Source organism: Marmota monax, unplaced genomic scaffold, assembly GCF_021218885.2.
Source record: "Marmota monax isolate L192 unplaced genomic scaffold, Marmota_monax_Labrador192_F-V1.1 WCK01_AAM20220418_F8-fsc00256, whole genome shotgun sequence".
Lineage (NCBI taxonomy): Eukaryota > Metazoa > Chordata > Mammalia > Rodentia > Sciuridae > Marmota > Marmota monax.
Genome location: NW_026692286.1, coordinates 1524670 through 1548731, shown reverse-complemented (window position 1 = coordinate 1548731; position 24062 = coordinate 1524670). Strand labels below are relative to the sequence as shown.

Genomic DNA, 24062 nt, shown 5'->3' with positions numbered 1-24062 from the left:
ATTCTGAGAAAATAACAATAAGAGACAATTTAGGTAAGTACTTTTCAAATCAGTACACATGAATTTTTTCCTGAAAAACAAAGAAAATGTGGTAGGACTAGAAAATAATATTCACTTATTCATGCATTCAGCAAATGTTTATTGAATACCAAATGCAAGTCAAGTTCTGTCCTAGAAATTGAGAATAGTAATTAACAGTGTCCCTATCTTTATAAGGCTCATATACCACTGGATGGAGACAAAAAATACATAAATATAAAATAGGCCAATAGATGCTGAGAGATCTGGAGGAAAATACAGTATAGTAGGAGGATTTGGAAGTACCAGAAATAGAGAGCAAATCCTATTTTAAATACAGTGGCCAGAGAAATCCCCTTTGATAAGTGACATACAAGTAGACACCTAAAGGAAGTAAAGGAGTGGGTGTACCCTATGTGGGTTATGTGGGGTGCATATTCCAAGTAAAAGGAACAGTAAATGCAAGGCCTGTAAAAGGGAGACTATTTCCATATGTAAATCCAAAAAGAGAAGACAATAGAGGCAAGAGCTGTTTGCAGGTTCTCTCACTTTCCTTCATTTTCACATAAGGGCATTTGAGCAAATACCATATATCTTTTGTTTCCAGTGTATATAAAATGTTCAGAGAAAGTGGTAAAAATTCATTCCTTTGTGTAATCCTAAACCAGGGTTTTTCCTAGGCTTCCAGTTTTGAATTAAGGAAAGAAGGTTCAGAGCAGGAAGTCCCTTGTTGCTGGTTGGTTCTCTGCTTTAAAAAATTAAAATTCAGATTTAGGGAATATGTATTTCCCTGAGATCAGCCAGATCAGATCTTTCTCTGGAGAAATTACTAATTGAAATCACTAGCACTTAGCCATGGTTAGCAAAGCCACTCTGAGATCAAAGAACTGCAGGCAAAACTATAGTCCTCATAGGACTGCTTATGGAAGTCCTGTGAGAATGAGCAGAATAAGTGAGGGAAAGTTCCCAAGTTTCCTAAAAATAAAAAGATAATCAAGAGTAAAACTAAGCTGTGACTAAAGATCATTTATATTCACCCATGGAAATATACGTAATCTGTAAATGTGATTTGGACTACTCTAACCCTGTTCAATATAGTGTCACTATAAATTTGCTGTGTAAAGTTACCCATTAATGTTTTATCTTCTAAACCAGATCTAGAAACATGGTTTTTTAAAAAGGCACAAATAACATCCCCTGTCTCCCCATCAGGAGAAAATAAGGCTGGTGGTTACAAATGGCAATACCAAGTTACAGCTCACAGTCAAAACTGGGTTCTGAAGGTTGCTTTGCTAATCTAGAGAAGTGATTCTCACCGAGGGGAAATTTTGCCTTCTATAGCGCGAAGTTTTACTTGTCACAGACTAGAGGGTGTAGAACTGCTACTAGAGGCCAGGGCTGGGGCTAAATGTCCTACGGAACAACTACACAACAATAAAGAATTATCTGCCCATAGGCAAAATTAATATTGTCAAAATGGCCTACTACCCAAAGAACTGTATAGATTCAATGCAATTCCAATTAAAATCCCAATGTCTTTCCTTATATAAATAGAAAAAGCAATCATGAAATTCATTTGGAAAAATAAGACACCCAGAATAGCCAAAGCAATCCTTCACAAGAAGAGTGAAGCAGTGACATCACAATACCAGACCTTAAACTATATTACAAAGCCATAGTAACAAAAATGGCATGGTATTGGCACCAAAATAGACATGTAGACCAATGGAACAGAAACAATGAGACAAACCCACATAAGACTAGTGGCTACAAAAAAAGATAGCCTCTTCAACAAATGGTGCTGGGAAAACTGGAAATCCATGTGCAGCAAAATGAAACTAAACCCCTATCTCTCACCATGCACAAAACTCAACTCAAAGTGGATCAAGGACTTAGGAATTACACCAGAGATGCTGTGCCTAGTAGGGGAAAAAATAGGCCCAAATCTTCATCACATTGGATTAGGCCCTGACATCCTTAACAAGACTCCTAAAGTGCAAGAAATAAAATCAAGAATTAATACATGGAATGGACTCAAACTAAAAAGCTTCTTCTCAGCAAAAGAAACAATGAATGAGGTGAAGAGAGAGCCTACATTATGGGAGCAAATTTTTGCCACCCACACATCACTAATCTCTAAGATATATGAAGAACTCAAAAAACTTAGCACCAAAAAAACAAACAACCCAATCAATAAATGGGCTAAGGAGCTGAACAGACACTTATCAGAAGAAAATATACGTTCAATCAACAAATATATGAAAAAATGTTCAACAACTCTAGTAATTAGAGAAATCCAAATAAAACTACTCTAAGATTTCATCTCATGCCAGTCAGAATGGCAGTTATCAAGAATACAAACAATAATAAGTGTTGGCAAGGATGTGGGGGGAAAGGCACACTCATAAATTGATGGTGGGACTGCAAATTGGTGCAACCGATCTGGAAAGCAGTATGAAGATTCCTTTGAAAACTTGGAATGGAACAACCATTTGACCCAGCTATCCCACTCCTCAGTCTATACCCAAAGGACTTAAAATCAGCACACTATAGTAATGTAGTCACATCAATTCACAATAGCTAAACTATGGAACCAACCTAGATGCCCTTTAATAGATGAATGGATAAAGAAACTGTGATATATATATATATATATATATATATATATATATAAATATTACTCAACATTAAAAGAGAATAAAATTATGGCATTTTCAGGTAAATAAATGCAGTTGGAGAATATCATGCTAAGAGAAGTAAGCCAATCCCCCAAAAAAACCAAAGGCTAAATGTTCTCTCTGATAAGTGGATACTGATCCATAATGGGGGAGGGGAGGTATGGGGAAAATGGAAGAACTCTGAATTGGGCAAAGGGGAGGGAGGGGTAAGCAGGGGGCATGGGGGCAGGAAAGATGGTAGAATGAGATGGACATTATTACCCTAGGTACATGTATGACTGCACATATGGTGTACATCATGTACAAGCAGAGAAATGAAAAGTTGTGCTGCAATTATGTACAATGATCAAAATGTATTTTGCCATCATAGACACCTAATTAAAATTAATTAATTATTTTTTAAAAAATTACCCAGCCCAAAATGCCAGTAGTGTTAAAATTGAGAAACCCTAGTCTAGAGTTACTTAAAATAAGGAATCATATCTCTTTCAAAATAAGAGTTGGAAAAAAATTACTGAGGAAAAAAACACTTATTGATGGATCAGAATTTTGAAGAAAAGGTAAGTCCATACAGTCTGCTCTATAGGTGGTACTTTCCCCTTTTCATATGATTTTCCAGTCCATAAATAACATTTCTTCCTCCCTGTAAGTCTTACTCCCTGCATGAGGGTGAGGTTCAGCTAATGTTGAAGAAGCTTTCACTTTCCTCACACAGATACAGACCCAGCCAAGCCAACCCAGACTAATCTCCCAGGTTCAGCCACTTCCTCAAATCAGATCATTTCACCTTTACTCCCTGGGTTTCTTTTTTCCATAAAGTAAAGACAATCCTGCCCTCAGAAGATGTTGTTTGGATTAATAAATCCATTAAGAACTTCATGGTTCCCAATTAGAAAAGGGGCTAAGTGGTTTTAGATGTTGCAAATGATACTTGCTTACTGCTTGGAACACTTAAAGGAATAAAAAGATGCAAATCAAACTACAAGGTGAAATGTCCTTTCCCCTCAGACCAATTGCTTTTCAGCAAATATTCTGACCTAAAATTTTATGTTATTTGTATATAACTGGAAGCTAGGCTTTAATAATGAGAAGAGCTTTTGGAAATGGGGAAGCCAACTCACAAAGCACTTTTCTCCACTCACCAACTGTCAGGTATAACATAATGATAATTATTTCTCTAAATCTACAAATAATTTGACAATCCAAACCATAGAACCTGAAAATATATATTAAAACAATCCTCCCATATGCCAAAAGTTGATTCTGCCCTGATAAAAACAATAACAAAATCTCTAAAATTCAATTTCTAAATGTCATCCCACAGAAGAATTAAATCTTATGGAAATCAAGATGTATGAAATTTAAAAATACATTTACCACTTTACAAAGAAAGGAGCAGTTCTCACTGTATTTCTTATCACAAAACACATCAGAAAGCTGGGGGGTGGCTTTTTATTCAAGAGGTTTACCATAAGTTACTTCATGTGCTACAGATCATAACAACTTGAGACAGAGAGGTACAGATGCAGATCTTTAATTATCAAATTCCTTTTCCATAATAGTGAACACTACTACCTGCTCTTAACTGTATGGTCCCTCCAATTTGCTCATCTGAAGAAAGGTCCCACCTAGCTCTAGGATTCCATTTTTCTAGTATTTGAAAGTTTCAAATATTTGATTTCATTTTTCTAACAGATTCTAAATGACTTACAAATTTCTAATCGTTATTTTTCTTCCTATCAAAAATAACTATCATACTACATCCTCAAGGAGGAAGAGCACAACTACCCACTCCTTAAGTGTGAGCTATAAATAGTGACTTACTTTTAAACACTGCAGTAATGAAAACATGTAGAGAGTGGGAGTAATTCTAAAGTGGAGAAACCTGACAAACCTACCACAGCCAGATGATAATGATTAACATCAACAGCCATGTTGTCACTTCACTTACGAATATCAGATAATTCATATTGATATTCACCTAAAAGTCAATGCAGAAATCCTGATGAAAATGTAATAAACAGAATCCATCAATAGTTTAAAAAAAATATTACACACATGGTCATGTTAAGTTTACACAGGTAGGACAAAGATGGTTCACTATTAGGAGATCTATCAATATAGTTAGCAGGTCATAAGAGAAGAAATGTTTAGATATTTGAAAACATATTTGACAAAAATCAACATAATTTCTTAACTCTAAAAATTCTTAATAAAACAAAATAATACCCGGGCACGGTGGTGCACGCCTGTAATCCCAGTGGCTTGGGAGGCTGAGACAGGTGGATTGTGAGTTCAAAACCACCCTCAGCAAGGACGAGGCACTAAGCAACTCAGTGAGACCCTGTCTCTAAATAAAATACAAAATAGGGCTGGGGATGTGGCTCACTGGTTGAGTGCCCCTGGGTTCAATCCCCAATACCAAAAGAAAAAAGAAAAAAAATAGTATATATAGTTCCTTAACATGATAAACATGATATATATTCGAAGTCCAAAGCCTATATGATAATTAGCAATGGATTCCAGAAACAGGGCTACTAAACTTGGGAACAAAACAAGGGTATACATTACCACCACTGTTACTTAACATTTTTTATAGAAGCATAAGACAATGAAATTAGAAGGAAAAAGAAATAAGAAAAAGAAAGAGGCAAAATCACCAGAATTCACAACTAATATGACTGGATAACAGGAAAACCTATGAGAATAACTGGAAAAAGACTTATAAACAATAAGAGAATTCAGTATAGCAGCTTTCCTTATATATTTTTGAAAAACATAATGTCATAAAAGATCTCATTTGTAAGAGCAATAACTGAAACAAACAAAAAAAAATTCCTGTGACTAAGTTTAATTAAGAAATGTGGGACCGGGGTTGTGGCTCAGTGGGCAGAGCACTTGCCTAGCATGCATGAAGCACTGAGTTTAATCCCCGGCACCACATAAAAACTACAATAAAATAAAGGTATTGGTCCATCTGCAACTAAAAAAAAAAAACAAGAAATGTAAACGCTCCCATGAAAAACTTTAGGACTTTAACAAAGCTTTAGGACTTTAACAAAATAGAAAACTTTAAAAAAAATTAAAGAGGGACCAGTGTTGTGGCTCAGTGGTAGAGCGCTTGCCTAGAATGCGTGAGTGAGGCACTGGCACCACATTTTTAAAAATTTTTAAAAAACAAATAAAATAAAGGTATAAAAAAAACTATTTCTGGGTGTTATAAAATTATCAATTTATCTGAATTAAATTATAAATGCAATGCAATGTCAATAAGAATACCAACAGAATATTATTGTTCTCTGCAACCAAACTATTAATGTCAGATAAAAATATAAAATATGTTCTATAAGAAAAGAACAAATAAATACATAAAATAAAAATAAAGCATTAAAGTTCCAGGAAAAATTCCAGATTTTAGAACATTATAAAGTTATAGTAATTGAAACAGGTTGCTTATAGCCAGGCACAGTGGCACACACCTGTAATCCCAGAAACTTGGGTAACTGAGGCAGGAAAACTACAAGTTCAAAGCCAACCTCAGCAACTTAGCAAGGCCCTAAACAACTTAGTGACACCCTGTCTCAAAATAAGAAATAAAAAGAGCTGGGGATGTGGCTTAATGGTAAAGTTCCTCTGGATTCAATTCCCAGTACCAAAAAAAAAGAAAAGAAAAAACAGGTTGAACAGGTTGCTTATATAAAATAATTTATAAAACAATATTATTACACTGCAGAGGGGGAACAGATGGATTATTCTGATAAATCAGAAAAATGAGGCTCAATTTCTATCTAATTTCTCATATTTCTGATTTATCAAAAGCAAAAATAATTGGGCTAGGGTTATGGCTCAGAGGTGGAGCACTCGCTTAGCATGTATGAGGCACTGGGTTCGATCCTCAGCACCACATAAAAATAAGAAAAATAAAGATATGTGTCTACCTATAACTAAAAATTAAAATTTTTTTTAAAAAAAGCAAAAATAGGCTGGGGCTGTAGCTCAGTGGTACAGCCTTTGCCTAGCACGTGTGAGGCAGTGGGTTCGGTCCTTAGCACCACATAAAAATAACAAATAAAGGCATTCTGTCTATCTACAACTACAAAAATTTTTTAAAAAGCAAAAATAATGAATCTCTTAACCATTTTAAGTTATAAAAAATAATATATTTTTCATTATTTTTTTCTGACCTATGATACTAAAAACCCTTCTTTTAAAATTATAGTTTTCTTTTTAAATATATAAATTTATGATATATTACTTCTCATACAAAACTAAAAAGGATATAGATCATTCAAAATCTTCCAATAGGTAAATTTTAAAATTCTTTCCTATAAAAATGTGGATACTTAGACCACAAATATGATGGTAAATTTTTGTTCTTTTTAGATATACACGACAGTAGAGTGCATTTTCACATATTAAACATACATGGAGTATAAGTTATCCTAATTAGGATCCCATTCTTGTAGTTGTACATGATGTGGCACTTCATGATCATGTATTCATATATGGACATTTGTTTCACATAGTTCATTTTTTCTTTATCTCATTTCAATAAGTTTATTTATTCTAGCACTGTAAACCACTGTGCTAGGTATTCAAAATCTGTGATTATGTATTAAAAAAACAAAACACATTCCTTAATGTTATCTTCAATTATAGTACACAATTTGCTGCTTGTATCAAATGCTTGGGAAGTTTCCAGAGGTTATTACCAGTATCCTAGCCCAGAGCCTTACTCCAGGACACCAATTAATATGTCTAGGCATTCACCCCAAACACCAAACAGAAAAGACAAGAGTGAAAAGAAAGAAAGGAAACTTAAATCAATATGGATATAATGGAAAGACAAAGTCAGATCTAGCATTTCAGCCCTGTCTTCAGGGTGCAGATAGGTGCTTTAGATTTACACAGAGGAAGAACTGAGGCTAGGGGTGAGAGGTATGCAGAATTAAGCATCTTGGTCAAACTGCCATCTGTTGATCATTTTCTTAGTTTTAGTCCTGTGAGGTGCCTCAGGAAAAGTCTTTATCACATGAGGGGGAATCTGTGTGTTTGTCTATTAGACCTATGATCCTGGTATGGAGCAATAACTGGAAGCTTCTAGTCACCACTCCAGAGGTCTGAAACATGATGTTGCTAATTTTGCCTCAGTTTTCAAAGGGGATGAGTAGACAGGTTAGGTAAATTTAGGGCCCATAAACCTTGTATTACTAGTTTTTAGATGAACACTTCTTAAATGACTAACATGTTTATACAGAGCTGAGCATTGTCACAAAATTTAAATTAATAAAGGAAATAGATACAAAATGAAGTCAGAGATGCCAAGCTTTATGCTCCTTTTAGTTACCCTAAGACATCTGCAAGTCTAGGTCAAGAATCACTGCAGCCTCTCTGCAGCAGGGCCTAACCTTGGACCCTCATAGAGGAATGCTTATCTTGCTCATTGTGCAGCAGGGAAGTCCTAACATAGAACACTACATATGGGGACAAAGTGCTGTCAGAACACTGGCAAGTGCAATTTCCTTGCTCCTTAGACAAGAAGTTATTCCTCTGTGGGTGCGGGGTAGGGCTACATGGCAGTTTCTGGACTCTTGGTATCTTGACTTCTATAAGATGATATGTATGTATCACCCCTGGTCTGTCATAACTGTTATATGTTAATTGGTACATGCCCACTACAAATGCTATTTTGGCTGTGCAATAAAGCAGATGCTTGTTCTCTGAAACTGTCTCCAGAAGGGTTTCTCCACGTCCTCAAGCTCCCCACAATCAATGTTGGAGGGATAAACCCCCACAGCACCTTTCTTAAGTCCCTGTTCCAGGACTATCAGATGACAGACCCTTCCTAAACAATCATTACTCTCTTTTTTTTAATTTTTTATTGTTGGCTGTTCAAAACATTACATAGTTCTTGATATATCCTATTTCACACTTTGATTCAAGTGGGTTATGAGCTCCCATTTTTACCCCATATACAGATTGCAGAATTACATCAGTTACACATCCATTGATTTACATATTGCCATACTAGTGTCTGTTGTGTTCTGCTGACTTTCCTATCCTCTACTATCCCCCCTCCCCTCCCCTTCCCTCCCCTCTTCTATCTCTGCCCCCTCTACTGGCATTCATTTGTCCCCCTTGTATTATTTTTCCCTTTCCCCTCACTTCCTCTTGTATGTACTTTTGTATAACTCTGAGGGTCTCCTTCCATTTCCATGCAATTTCCCTTCTCTCTCCCTTTCCCTCCCACCTCTCATCCCTGTTTAATGTTAATCTTCTTCTCATGCTCTTCGACCCTACTCTGTTCTTAGTTACTCTCCTTATATCAAAGAAGACATTTGGCATTTGTTTTTTAGGGATTGGCTAGCTTCACTTAGCATAATCTGCTCTAATGCCATCCATTTCCCTGTAAATTCTATGATTTTGTCATTTTTTAATGCAGAGTAATACTCCATTGTGTATAAATGCCACATTTTTTTTTATCCATTCCTCTATTGAAGGGCATCTAGGTTGGTTCCACAGTCTTGCTATTGTGAATTGTGCTGCTATGAACATCGATGTAGCAGTGTCCCTGTAGCATGCTCTTTTTAGGTCTTTAGGGAATAGACCGAGAAGGGGAATAGCTGGGTCAAATGGTGGCTCCATTCCCAGCTTTCCAAGAAATCTCCATACTGCTTTCCAAATTGGCTGCACCAATTTGCAGTCCCACAAGCAATGTACAAGTGTACCCTTTTCCCCACATCCTCGCCAGCACTTGTTGTTGTTTGACTTCATAATGGCTGCCAATCTTACTGGAGTGAGATGGTATCTTAGGGTGGTTTTGATTTGCATTTCTCTGACTGCTAGAGATGGTGAGCATTTTTTCATGTACTTGTTGATTGATTGTATGTCCTCCTCTGAGAAGTGTCTGTTCAGGTCCTTGGCCCATTTGTTGATTGGGTTGTTTGTTCTCTTATTGTCTAATTTTTTGAGTTCTTTGTATACTCTGGATATTAGGGCTCTATCTGAAGTGTGAGGAGTAAAGATTTGTTCCCAGGATGTAGGCTCTCTATTTACCTCTCTTATTGTGTCTTTTGCTGAGAAAAAACTTTTTAGTTTGAGTAAGTCCCATTTGTTGATTCTAGTTATTAACTTTTGTGCTATGGGTGTCCTATTGAGGAATTTGGAGCCCGACCCCACAGTATGTAGATCGTAGCCAACTTTTTCTTCTATCAGACGGCGTGTCTCTGATTTGATATCAAGCTCCTTGATCCATAATCATTACTTTTTTCTCTCCAATCTTAGCTTCTTGATAGCACACCTTTTATTCAACCCCACTTCCCTTCAGTAATATTTATCTGAGACAAATAAAAGAAGTATTTATTTTCAACTAACCAGCCGACTATTGATCTATACAAAATTCATTGCTTACTACATACATAATAGGAGCATAAATAAGGACTTGTTGAGATAAATTAATGCTTGACAGGATGATTATACAAGGAAAGAAATTTGCCTTTGGGTAAAAAAGCATATGGAAAGAAAAAACAAAAATAAATTCTTTTAAAAATTATTTATTTAATTATTAATAATTATTTAATTATTAAGTTCACTCTTTTGTGGCTGCCTAAAGGTAAGCTTTGGAGTCTTCAAATTCTTCTGTTTTACTGAGAAAACAGAGTATGATAAACTGACCTCCTTTTATACTGGGTGTCACTTTTTTTTTTTAATTTTCTCTTTCAGTATAGTGATATCCATTAAATTTCTTAGTGATATCCATTAATTTTCTCTTTCAGTATAGTGATATCCATTAAAGCTCCTGTGTTTTCTGGACTCTTATTCCAGATTAACTATTTATGTAGAAGAAGATGGTTCACTTAGCTCTTTATAACTTTGTCATCCATTATCAATACTGAGTCACATTTAAATAACCACATTAACTCCAGTAAATGATACTATAGATGTGAATAAAACAATATGGTAGATCAGAACAGTATTAAGTCTTTAAAAAAATAAGAGCAGGGCTCGAAGTGTGACTCAGAGGTACAGTGTATGCTTATCATGCACATAGCTCTGGGTTTAATTCCCAGACTCACACACACATCAAAAAAAATTGTATGTATATGCACAAACATATATATATAATATATATATATATATAATATATAATATATATTCAATAGCATTATTAAATATTAAAGCAACTATAGCACTAAGTGCTCTAAAATTATTAATTTGCTAGTTAATTGCAAGTTAATCTAGCAGAATGAAAACATTATTATGCTTTCAAAAATATTAAAGTCATTATTAGAATCAAGCAATACCTGAATCCACCTTGTTTAAGCAGCAGTTCACATATCATCATATTCTGCCTGAATGCTACTGACCTAAAATTTAGGATTTCCTCCAAATCTATTTTCTTTATTTATTTTTTTTTTTTTTTTTGGTATCTTGAAAAACTTACTATTAGAGCCATCACTTTTATCTGTAAGATATTTCATCAGTCCAACACCTCATTTCTTAGAACATAGTCCATAGTTCAAACTCAAGCATCCCTACAAAATTACAAAAAGCTTTTGGGAAACCCCATGAGACAATGCAGAAAACTAGGATTCAGTAGAGAAAGGGGAGAGGCATTTCATACCTAGAAAGGGTATGAACACTTAAAATGAATCCAATCAACTACAAAAATTTTTTCCAGCCCAGAATTTTGATATCTCTACTATTTAATTTCTATACATAGTATATTATAAATGCCATTCTCTTCTGAGAATTGCTTTAAAAGTAAAATACAATTAAACTGCAGGCAGCACCATGATGAAATATTTATGCCTAAAAAGATGCATATATGATTTTTGGAAGTCATTTGGACCTAGAGCTTTCCTATGGAACTGCTCTGAAGGAGGAGGCCTTTTTAAGGATTCTGGATTCATGCGGCCTTCTTTGATGATAAACAGATTCAGATCTTGAAGTATGCACATTTCCATAGTTTCTCCAAAGTTTCACTGAAGCCAGGTGCAGTGGCACATACCTATAATACGAGCAGTTTGGGAGGCTGAGACAGGAGGATCACAAGTTCAAAGCCAGCCTCAGCAATTTATCGAGGCTCTAAGCAACTTAGTGAGACCCTGTCTCAAAATAAAGAATAAAATAGGGCTAAGACTTTGGCTCAGTGGTTAAGTGCCCCTGGGCTCAATCCCTAGTACCAAAAAAAGTTCCACTGACCCATGAAGAGTCCAAATATTTCTCAAAAATATTTGAGAAAGATTGTTAACTGGAGCCAGGTGTGGTGGCGCATGCCTGTAATCCCAGTAGCTCAGGAGGCCTGGGGCAAGAGGATTGTGAGTTCAAACCCAGTCTCAGCAACTTAGCAAGGCACTTAGAATCAGCAAGACTCTGTCTCTAATAAAATACAAAAAGAGGGCTGGGGATGTGGCTCAGCAATGGAGCACCCCTGGGTTCAATCCCCAGTACCAAAAAAAAAGAAAAGATTGTTAATTGTTCTTAAAAATCACCATTTTGAAAAGCAAAAAATAAATAAATAATGCTGTCCACCAACTTTAAACAAGGTTAAATTATAGAATAGCACAATTCAATAAACAAGTATATTTAGAAACAAGCAAAAGTTAAGCAGGTTATAGGATTAAGTATTATAAAAATACCTAAAGCATGAGCTATAAAATGACAGTTCAGATGACAAAGAATTTTTTTTACTTGAAAGTCTTCCTAAGCTCTACATGTTTAAAAATGTTTTTCAACTAATATATATAACTTGTAACTTTGAAATAATAAAAGCAAAGATTCCAAAACTTTTTAAAATACAAACACAGTTTCTTAAGAAAGTCAGTAATGTTAGTTTAGAAACAATCAATTCCTAGTCCTTCATAATCAACCAAGTGTAAACATAAGTACATCTTTTGCATTTTTTCCAAAACCAGTTTATTAAAGGAATACACAAATATAACCCATTCCACATAAACCAGAAGAATTAACTTCTCAATCCATTAAATTTTTAAAGCACAGGCCAATCAAAGTACATAGTCAGAAATCTTCACCATGCCTGGTTTTATACAAGCCACACTATTGTCCATGAATAGGGAAACATGCATAAGTTATTGTGACCAACATACCATCTTTGTATGTCCTGTTTCAGTGGTAATGCTGAAAAAAGCACCCCCCAAATTAACTTTAAAACATAAGTTAAATGGGACAAACCTCTATGTGAAAGATCAAACAACTGTTGTAACACCCTGTAGAAGAAAGACTTCTATGAAGTAGAATTAATAATGACAGCATTTATTTGTCAAAACCAAACAAACACAGTGCTGGGATTGTGGCTCAGCAGTACAGCATTCGCCTAGCACATGCCCAGTGCTAGGTTTGATCCTCAGCACCATATAAAAATAAATAAATAAAGTAAAGTTATTGTGTCCAACTACAACTAAAAAAAAAAACAAACAAACAAAAAAAAAAAAAAAGAATGAGGAAAGTGTTGATGGGTACAAAGTTTCTTCAAGGGGTGAAGAAAATGCTCCAATGGTGGTAGTTGTGCATATGAATATATTAAAATCCAGTGAATTGTACATTTTAAAAGGACACATATGAATTGTAGCTTGATTTTTGTAAAGTACATGAATAAATTTCAAGAAATAAAATGCTAGCCAAAAATGAGGAATGACATTGTGAAATGCATGTACATACATAACTAGGTAGTAGTTAAAGAAAATGCACAAGGTGAGATTAGTTCCCAGGGGGTTTCAGAATTACTGTTTTCTTTGCTTTGAATTCAAAAGAAAATACATAAAGGACCTCAAATTCAACCCTCAAATCTTTATTCTTTCTCTGAGAGGCCACCTTCAGAAAATTACCACTGGTTTCTAAAGATGTCCTACAAGGACAGAGTAAACATGTCTCAGTCCATTACTTCTGGAAGTTGCCAGCCCTTCGGCCTAATCATTTTGTTCTATCCATTCTACCTGAGGAGATGAGTGCATTCAGCATTGTGCAGCCTTCCTCCACCACAGGGCTTTTTTCATGTGCCCTAAGTTCTTTTGAATGTGAAATGCCTTTTTGAGAGGACATCTAAGAGCAGGTGCAGCTGAGCCATTTTCCTTTTCTTTTAGCACAATGAATGACATTTTGGTTTCAGTGTACTTCTATAGTATTGATAAATAAAAGCAAAGAATCTATTACCTATTTGGAGAGGAACAACTACAAGATCACTCAGCCTATCCATGTCCAAATTTAACAACCTGCAGGACTAAAATCCTTTCTAAGAGATATGCTTTTTAAAGCAAAAGAAAATAAAAACATATAATAAGGCCAACCCTAAGGCTGTATCTCTCAGCCATAGCTATTAAGAGTCTACATAAAGCCATGAGAGGCTCTGAATGTCACTTAAAGAAAAACCAATTTTTTTTTCTTAAAAATAATGACCAGAAGGGAACGTGATTTGGGATTCTGGGGTATGGAAATATTGATTCTTAAATCAATGTTGATTTTATAAGTGGATTCAGTTTGTTAAAATTCATCAAACTATATAATTCTGATTTATTGATGTATATATCCCCCCATACATACAAGGTAGGTAAGCTCTCTACCTCTAATTTACATCCCCAGACTTTTCTTTTTTACTTAGATATAGGGTCTAAGTAGTTGCCCAAGATGGCCTCAAAGAGGACTGGGGATATAGCTCAGTTGATAAGGTGCTTGCCTTGCATGCACAAGGCCCTGGAACCCCCAGCACCACAAAAAAAAAAAAAAAAAAATTTCCTGGGACAGGGTTGTGGCTCAGTGGTAGAGCGCTTGCCTAGCATACGTGAAGCACTGGGTTCAATCCCCTGCACCACGTGTAAAAAAAAAAAAAAAACAAACAAAAAAAGAGATGGCCTCAAACAATCCTCCTGTCTTAGCCTCCTTAATTGCTAGGATTACAGGTGTATACCACCACACCCAGTTGATGTTTTCTTGATTTCTTTCCGAACAGTTCCATTATTTGTGGATAGAAAAAAAAAAACTTGATTTCTGTATGTTGATTTTGTATCCCATTACTTGGCTGAATTTGCTTATCAGATCTAGAGGTCTTCTGGTGGAGCCATTAGAATTGTCTAAGTAGAGGACCATACTATCTGCAAATAGGGATGATATCTTACTGCAGAGGTATAATAACAAAAACAGCAATAGAACTGACATAAAAACAGACACACCAATGGAATGGTATAGGAGACACAAAGACAAACCCACACATATACACCTTCACAAAGGTGCCAAAAACATACAATGGAGAAAAGACAGCCTTTAACAAATGGTGCTACAAAACTAGATATCTATATATGAAAGAATAAAACTAGATCGCTGTCTCTAGTCCACATAAAATTCACTCAAAGTGGATCAAAGACCTGGGAATAAGACAAGAAACTTTGCAACTGCTAGAAAAAAACATAAGTGAAACAGTCCAACACATAGGGACAGACAATATCCTCAATAGGACTCCAATAGCTCAGGAAATAATACTAAGAATAAATAAATGGGATGGCATCAAATTTAAAAGCTTCTGCATAGCAAAAGAAACAGTTAAGAGTGAGTAAAGAAAGCCTACAGAATGGGAAAAACAGTCAGATATTCTTCCAACAGAGGATTAATATCCAGAATATATAAAGAAGTCAAAAATATTCAACACCAAAAAACAAAAACCCATTCAACAAATGGGCAAATGAATTAAACAGACACTTCTCAAAATAAGAAATAAATGGCAAACAATTATGTGAAAAAAATGTTCAACGTCCTAAGCCATCAGGGAAATGCAAATCAAAACTACACTGAGATTCCATCTCATTCCAGTCAGAATAGCAATCATCAAGAGTATAAACAATGTTAGAGAAGAAGAAAGGGAGGGAGCAAGGGAAAGGAAGGGGAAATACTGGGGAATGATGTTGACCAAATTATACTGTTATATTGTGTGCATGTACAAATATGTAACAAGTGCTGCTATTATTATAAAATATGGGAAAAAACAATACAAATAAAAATAAATGCCAGTAAGAATGCAAAGAAAAAAAGGAATGCTCATACACTGTTAGTGAGAAAATAAATTAGTACAGCCATTATAAAAATCAGTATGGAAGTTCCTCAAAAATCTAAAAATGGAATTACCATATTATCCAGCTACACCACACCTCAGTATTTACCCTAAAAAATTAAAGACAGCATGCTTTATGGAAACATGTTTTCCCGTGTTTATAGCAGTACAATTCACAATAACCAAGTTATGGAACTAGACTAGGTCCATTAAGAGATTAATAAAATTTTTTAAATGGGGTATATATACACATTGGAGATTTATTAAGTCATATGAAGAACAAAATTATGTCATTTGCAGGAAAATCGATGAAACTAGACAGCATCATGTTAAGTGAAATAAACCCTACTCAGCAGACAATTGTATGTTTTCTGTCATATGTCGAAGCTGGAGAGAAAAAAAGAGATCTCATGAAAATAGAAGGGAGACCAGTAGGGTAGAAGAAGGAGACGGAAGAAGAGGATAAAGTGAGATTCAGGGGAGTGAAATTGATTAAGTTATGTTGTGTGCATGTCTGAATATGCCCACAATGAAATTCACCATGCTGTATAATTAATATGCATCAATAAAAAGGTACGAAATGGTTGCTAAAAGAGGAAAATTTTCATTAGTTTCTTAACTAAAATAAAACATCACATTTTAAGAGTGATGATGATGATGATGATGATGATGATAGCTAACTCAATAAAGCACTATGATGCCAGGCACTGTGTCAAGCCCTTTAAATATACTATATTTTAAAGCAAGATAATACATTCTTATATTTCAAGAAAAGGATTGAACTCTGTGTGAGCTATAAATATGTATGTCTACAACTCAATCCCTGGCAGGAGTTGACACAACCTGATGTTGGTTATACCATGTTATCTTTGGCTGAGTCTAAATCTCCTATGCTGTCAAGAAGGAAAGAAAAGCCCCTTCACCCACACATATCCTAAGAATAAACATGGAGTTTAAAAAGAATCAAAATGTCGGTTGTGGTGGCACACGCCTGTAATTCCAGCAGCTCTGGAAGCTGAGGCAAGAGGATCACGAATTCAATGCCAGTCTCAGCAACTGAGTGAGTCCCTAAGCAACTTAGTGAGACCCTGTCTCAAAACATTAAAAGGGCTGGGATGTCGCTCAGTGGTTAAGTGCCCCTGGCTTCCAAAAAACTCTGGTGAGGCCTGTAATTCTTTAAGTACATTTTGAACAAGGATCTAATGGAGTCTTTGCCATGAATAAATGGGAAGCAAAAGAATGGCCACTTTCCTTTTAGCATCCTGAAGACTTAAGATCAGTCCTCACCAATTTAACTTTCAGGGCTAAAGAAATTTTGTTATAATGTCATCATATTACAACAAACTATCTGTTACTAAAATTAAATTTCTAAAAACCATTTATCAAATACCTTCCATTTTTTCAATACTGATGGGTTCTTTACATCCTTTATCTCAAATTATTCATAAAAATAGCTACCATTTTTAAAAAACAGCTACCATTTACTGAGTACCTACTATATGCCAGGTACTACTTTATTTTTTTTAATATTTATTTTTTAGTTTTTCGGTGGACACAACATCTTTATTTTATTAGTATGTGCTGCTGAGGATCGAACCCAGTACCCGGCACATACCAGGCGAGCTCACTACCGCTTGAGCCACATCCCCAGCCCCCAGGTACTACTTTAAGTGCTTTATATGTATTAGTTCATTTAATGTAATAATAAGCCTAAGTAGTAAATACTATTATAATCATTTTCTTTTTTAAGGTAAAGAAACTAAGAACTATAAAGGTTGAGGAACTTATGAAAGAACACCCAACTAGAAGATAGTAAAGATTTTAAAACAGGCAATTAATTGTGAGAGTCCATAACCTCAGCTACTGTACCCAACTGCCCCTCACCGCTAAGTGAAGCAGATTTATCCCCATCGCAGAGACGAAGATACTGAGTTCAGAGTGTGTAAGTTACTTTCCCAAGATTAGAAAGCTTAGTAACCAATGATCTAGATGCAAAATTAGGTCCCTAAGATTTCAAAGCCTATGCTGTTTCTCTTCTCAGCCTACTAGAATCTGAGATAAAGCAGAACAGATCTCTGTAGTAAAATGAGAAATGAAAGGAGGCTATTTAAGTTGTATTTTCCCAATACCACTGCTTTCTTCCTCTATGCATTAGGATCTTTTGTGTCATACATCTGCTTTTTTACAGAGTTTAGAAAGGTTTTTTTTTGCATTTTATTTATTTTTTTTTATTTTTAATTTTTTATTGTGGGTTGTTCAAAACATTACAAATTTCTTGACATATCATATTCCACATTTTGATTCAAGTGGGTTATGAACTCCCACCTTCACCCCATACACAGATTGCAGAATCACATCAGTTACACATCCATTGATTTACATATTGCCATACTAGTGTCTGTTGTGCTCCGCTGCCTTTCCCATCCTCCACCCTCCCCCCTCCCCACCTCTCCTCTCCCCTCCCCTCCTCTCTCTCTACCCCATCCACTGTATAACCCTGAGGATCTCCTTCCATTACCATGCAATTTCCCTTCTCTCTCCCTTTCCCTCCCACCTCTCATCCCTGTTAAATGTTAATCTTCTTCTCCTGCTCTTCGTCCCTACTCTGATCTTAGTTACTCTCCTTATATCAAAGAAGACATTTGGCATTTGTTTTTTAGGGATTGGCTAGCTTCACTTAGCATAATCTGCTCTAATGCCATCCATTTCCCTGTAAATTCTATGATTTTGTCATTTTTTAATGCAGAGTAATACTCCATTGTGTATAAATGCCACATTTTTTTTATCCATTCCTCTATTGAAGGGCATTTGGTTGGTTCCACAGTCTTGCTATTGTGAACTGTGCTGCTATGAACATCGATGTAGCAGTGTCCCTGTAGCATGCTCTTTTTAGGTCTTTAGGGAATAGACCGAGAAGGGGAATAGCTGGGTCAAATGGTGGCTCCATTCCCAGCTTTCCAAGAAATCTCCATACTGTTTTCCAAATTGGCTGCACCAAACTGCAGTCCCACCAGCAATGTACAAGTGTACCCTTTTCCCCACATCCTCGCCAGCACTTGTTGTTGTTTGACTTCATAATGGCTGCCAATCTTACTGGAGTGAGATGGTATCTTAGGGTGGTTTTGATTTGCATTTCTCTGACAGCTAGAGATGGTGAGCATTTTTTCATGTACTGGTTGATTGACTGTATGTCCTCCTCTGAGAAGTGTCTGTTCAGGTCCTTGGCCCATTTGTTGATTGGGTTGTTTGTTCTCTTATTGTCTAATTTTTTTGAGTTCTTTGTATACTCTGGATATTAGGGCTCTATCTGAAGTGTGAGGAGTAAGATTTGTTCCCAGGGTGTAGGCTCCCTATTTACCTCTCTTATTGTTTCTTTTGCTGAGAAAAAACTTTTTAGTTTGAGTAAGTCCCATTTGTTGATTCTAGTTATTAACTTTTGTGCTATGGGTGTCCTATTGAGGAATTTGGAGACCGACCCCACCAACTGTAGATCGTAGCCAACTTTTTCTTCTATCAGACAGCGCGTCTCTGATTTGATATCAAGCTCCTTGATCCATTTTCCTTCTTTTATCGTTGATTTTCAGTTTCATTCCATTATGATCAGATAAGATGCATGGTATTATCTCTACTCCTTTATATTGTCTAAGAGTTGCCCTGTGACATAATATATGATCTATTTTTGAGAAGGATCCATGTGCTGCTGAGAAAAAAGTATAACTGCTTGATGTTGGGTGGTATACTCTATATATGTCAATTAGGTCTGGGTTATTAATAGTGTTATTGAGTTCTATAGTTTCCTTATTCAACTTTTGTTTGGAAGATCTGTCCAGTGGCGAGAGAGGTGTGTTGAAGTCTCCCATGATTATGGTATGGTGGTCTATTAGACTCTTGAACTTGAGAAGAGTTTGTTTGACGAACATAGCTGCACCATTGTTTGGGGCATAAATATTTATGATTGTTATGTCTTGTTGGTGTATGGTTCCCTTAAGCAGTATGTAGTGTCCCTCTTTATCCCTTTTGATTAACTTTGGCTTGAAATCTATTTTATTTGATATGAGTATGGACACTCCTGCTTGTTTCCGAAGTCCATATGAGTGATATGATTTTTCCCAACCTTTCACCTTCAGCCTATGTATGTCTTTTCCTATCAAATGCATCTCCTGTAGGCAGCATATTGTTGGGTCTTGTTTTGTGATCCATTCTACTAGCCTGTGTCTCTTAATTGGTGAGTTTAAGCCATTAACATTTAGGGTTATTATTGAGATATGGGTTGTTCTTCCAGCCATATTTGTTTATTTCTGTTACTAAACATGGTTTGTTTTCTTCTTTGATTATTTTCCCCCCATTTACTGTCCTACCTCCCACTGTTGGTTTTCATTGTTATTTTCCATTTCCTCTTCCTGTAATGCTTTGGCGAGGATGTTTTGAAGAGATGGTTTTCTAGCTGCGAATTCTTTAAACTTTTGTTTATCGTGGAAGGTTTTAATTTCATCTTCCATCCTGAAGCTTAATTTCGCTGGATACACAATTCTTGGTAGGAACCCATTTTCTTTCAGTGTTTGAAATATGTTATTCCAGGATCTTCTAGCTTTCAGAGTCTGTGTTGAAAGATCAGCTGTTATCCTGATTGGCTTACCCCTAAATGTAATCTGCTTCCTTTCTCTTGTAGCTTTTAAAATTCTCTCCTTATTCTGTATGTTGGGCATCTTCATTATAATGTGTCTAGGTGTGGATCTCTTATGATTTTGCACATTCGGCGTCCTGTAGGCTTCTAGGATTTGGGATTCTGTCTCATTCTTCAAGTCTGGGAAGTTTTCTCGTATTATTTCATTGAATAGACTGCTCATTCCTTTGGTTTGGAGCTCTGTACCTTCCTGTATCCCAATGACTCTTAAGTTTGGTCTCTTAATGTTATCCCATATTTCTTGGATGTTCTGCTCATGGTTTCTTAACAGTCTTGCTGAGCTGTCTATGTTCTTTTCCAGTTGAAATACTTTGTCTTCATTGTCTGATGTTCTATCTTCTAAGTGTTCTACTCTGCTGGTAGTATTCTCCATTGAGTTTTTAAGTTGGTTTATTGCTTCCTGCATTTCTAGGATTTCTGTTTGTTTGTTTTTTATAACCTCTATCTCCCTGTATAGTTGATCCTTTGCTTCCTGGATTTGTTTGCGTAATTCGTTGTCGAAGTGATCTTTCATTGTCTGATTTTGCTGTTTAATGTCTTCCTTGATACTCCAGATCATCTGAAGCATGTATATCCTGAATTCTTTATCTGACATTCCATCTGCTGCAGCTGTTACCTCTTCTAAAGTTGCGTTGACCTGCATTGCTTGTGGTCCTTTCTTTCCTGGTCTTTTCATACTGCTTGCGTATCTTTCCTGCAGGCGCGGGCGGTGGCTCTGCTCTCTCCTTATTCCAATTGGGGTGTCGTGGCTACCACGCCGGCAGGTCACTGGGCCTGTTCTGGGCGCTGGCGGCGGCTCTGTTCTGCCCCTACTCCAATTGGGGTGACGAGTGTACCACGCCGGCAGGCCACCGGGCCTGATCCGCCGGTCGGTTGCAGGTTTGCCTACCCTGCAGGCGCGGGCGGCGGCTCTACTCTGCCCCTACTCCAAATGGGGTGACGTGTCTGTCGGACCGGCAGGCCACTGGGCCTGTCCTGCTGGTCGGTCGCAGATCTGCCCACCTTTCAGGCACGGGTGGAGGCTCTGCTCTGCCCCTACTCCAACTGGGGTGTCGTGACTACCCCGCCTGCAGGATGCTGGGCCTGTTCCTGGCACGGGCGGCGACTCTGCTCTGCCCCTACTCCAATTAGGGTGGTGTGTGTACCACGCCGGCAGGCTCCTGGGCCTGATCCGCCGGTCTGTTGCAGGTCTGCCTACCTTGGAGGCGCGGGCGGCGGATCTGCCCTGCCCCTCCTACCACGCCTGCGGACCCCTGGGCCTGATCTGCAGGTTGGTCACAGGTCTGCTCACCCTGCGGGCACGGGTGGCGGTTCCACTCCGCCCCCACTCCAATTGGGGTCACGTGGCCACCACACCGGCAGGGCCTGATCCGGGCGTGGGAGAAGGATCTGCTCTGCCCCTACTCCAGTTGGGGTGACGTGTGTACCACACTGGCAGGCCCCTGGGCCTGACCCGCCAGGCTGTCACAGGTCTGTTTACCTTGCAAGCGCGAACGGCGGCTCTGCCCTGCCCCTCCTACCACGCCCATGTACCACTGGGTCGCGGGTCTGCCCACCTTGCGGGTGCGGGTGGCGGCTCCGCTCCGCCCCCTCTCCAATTGGGGTCACGCGGTCACCACGCTGGCGAGCCGCTGGGCCTGCTCCGGGCGCTGGCGGCGGCCCGGCTCCTCCCCTCTCTAGAAAGTTTTATTACAGCAAAAATTGCTAATGTGTACAAACACAGTAGCCATAAGTGACTAATACAAAATAAAACCAAGAAAAGCACTTTTAGACTGTTTGTTGTGAAAATTTATAGGAAGCAGATCAACTAAACCTTTTTATTATGGGTTATGCACAAGACAGATCGTATTTTTTTCATACCTTATTCTTTACCAAGGATGGTCTTCACTGTCTTACACAAGCTCTTTACATGGGTTTGAAAGAACTTCAGGGTCCAAAGTCTTTAAAGTTCTCAAGACAGGTTTTCTGCAAAGTCTGGTTCCTGGGATAAAACAAGGTTCTTCAATCTTGTCACTAGTCAAAGTTTGGGCTTTGGTAATTCCTTGTTGTATGGAGTTATACTGTGCACTGTCAGATATTTAGTAGCATCCCTAACCTCTTCTCCCTGGACACCAGTAGGACAACTTCCCTTATACTCCTCACAGTTGTGGCAATGTCTCCAAACATTGCCAAAAATCTCATGGTGATGGAGGAAAGAAATAGCACCACGTTCAGAATTGAGCAGGTCTTCAGTTCTAATAACACGTTATTATTTTTTGACTTCTTACTTTTGTCCTTACTTGTATTTTTCTTATCTGTACTTAATGCTTTATAAGCATTCTTATTTATCTTGCATATTCAGACAAGCACTGTGTTTATATTTTTATCTCTCCCATAGCTATAAGAAATCAATTCACTGGATTGGCTCAATACAATGTCAAATAACTCAGATGCACCTTTGGAAAAAAGTGAGTAACTCTGAATAAGAGCATCCATAAACTGAAAATCCAAAATCCTAAAAATATGAACATGATACTTTAAAAGTTTCAGATTTTCAGATTTCCAGATTAGAGATGCTCAGTTGGTAAAATCTATGCAAATATTCCAAAATCCAAAAGAACTCTCAAACATTTATTACCCAAGTACCTTGGATAAAGGATTCTCAATCTGTACTAGACTTTAAAACTTTCCTGTACTAGTCTTAAAAACTTTCCTGTACTAGTCTTTAAAACTTTCCTGTATTTAACAAATCAGATCTGATAAGAAGTTGGTATCCAGAATATATTAAGACCTCCTGTAACTCAACAACAAAAAACAAATAACCCAATTAGAAAATGGGCAAAAAACCCGAATAACATTTCATCAAAGATGATAGGCAAATGACCAACAAGTATGAGGAAAAATATGCTCAACTTACTAATCACTAGGGAAAATACAAATCAAAAACCATACCTTATACCCCGTAGGACAGTTGTTAATAGAAAAATAGAAAATAACAAGTATGTGGAGAAACTGGCACCCTTGTACGTTGTATAAAATGGTATACCTGCTAAGGAAAACAATATGAATTCCTCAAATTTTTAAAATAAAATTACCATATGATCCAGCAACCCAATTTCTAGGTATACATCCAAAACAACTAAAAGAAAGGATGAACAGATAAACAAATGTGATAAACATATACAATGGAATATTATTCAGTCTTAAAAAACAAGGAAATCCTGCCACAAGCTACAACATGAATCTGAAGTACATTATGCTAATTGAAATAAGTCAGTCACAAAAATGCAATTACTAAATGAGTCTACTTATATGCACTATCTAAAAGTGTCAAATTCAGAAACAAAGTAAAATGGTGACTATCAGCTGCTGAGGGGAATGGAAAATGAGGAATTGATTAATAGGCAAAGAGTTTCAGTTCTCCAAGAAAAAAAGTTCTAAATATTTATTGTTTAATAATGTGAATATGGGCTGGGGATGTGGCTCAAGCGGTAGTGCGCTCGCCTGGCATGCGTGCGGCCCGGGTTCGATCCTCAGCACCACATACAAACAAAGATGTTGTGTCCGCCGATAACTAAAATAAATAAATAAATAAATATTAAAATTAAAAAAAAAATGTTTAAAAAAATAATACTGTGAATATGCT

General features: G+C 37.0%; 1 protein-coding gene across 2 annotated transcripts in view; it reads right to left on the bottom strand.

Moving 5' to 3' along the window:
- Positions 1-24062, bottom strand: part of Ppm1l (protein phosphatase, Mg2+/Mn2+ dependent 1L) — a 317871-nt gene that overhangs the window by 272693 nt on the left and 21116 nt on the right. The window contains exon 2 of one of the 2 annotated variants that reach the window (XM_058578332.1): positions 18309-23990. The exons of the other annotated variant lie outside the window; for it this stretch is intronic. Within the exon in view, the coding sequence (XP_058434315.1) occupies positions 20100-21113 (1014 nt within the window). The 5' untranslated portion in view covers positions 21114-23990 and the 3' untranslated portion in view covers positions 18309-20099. Of the gene's footprint in view, positions 1-18308; positions 23991-24062 lie in introns of those variants that run through there. 2 annotated transcript variants of the gene reach the window in all.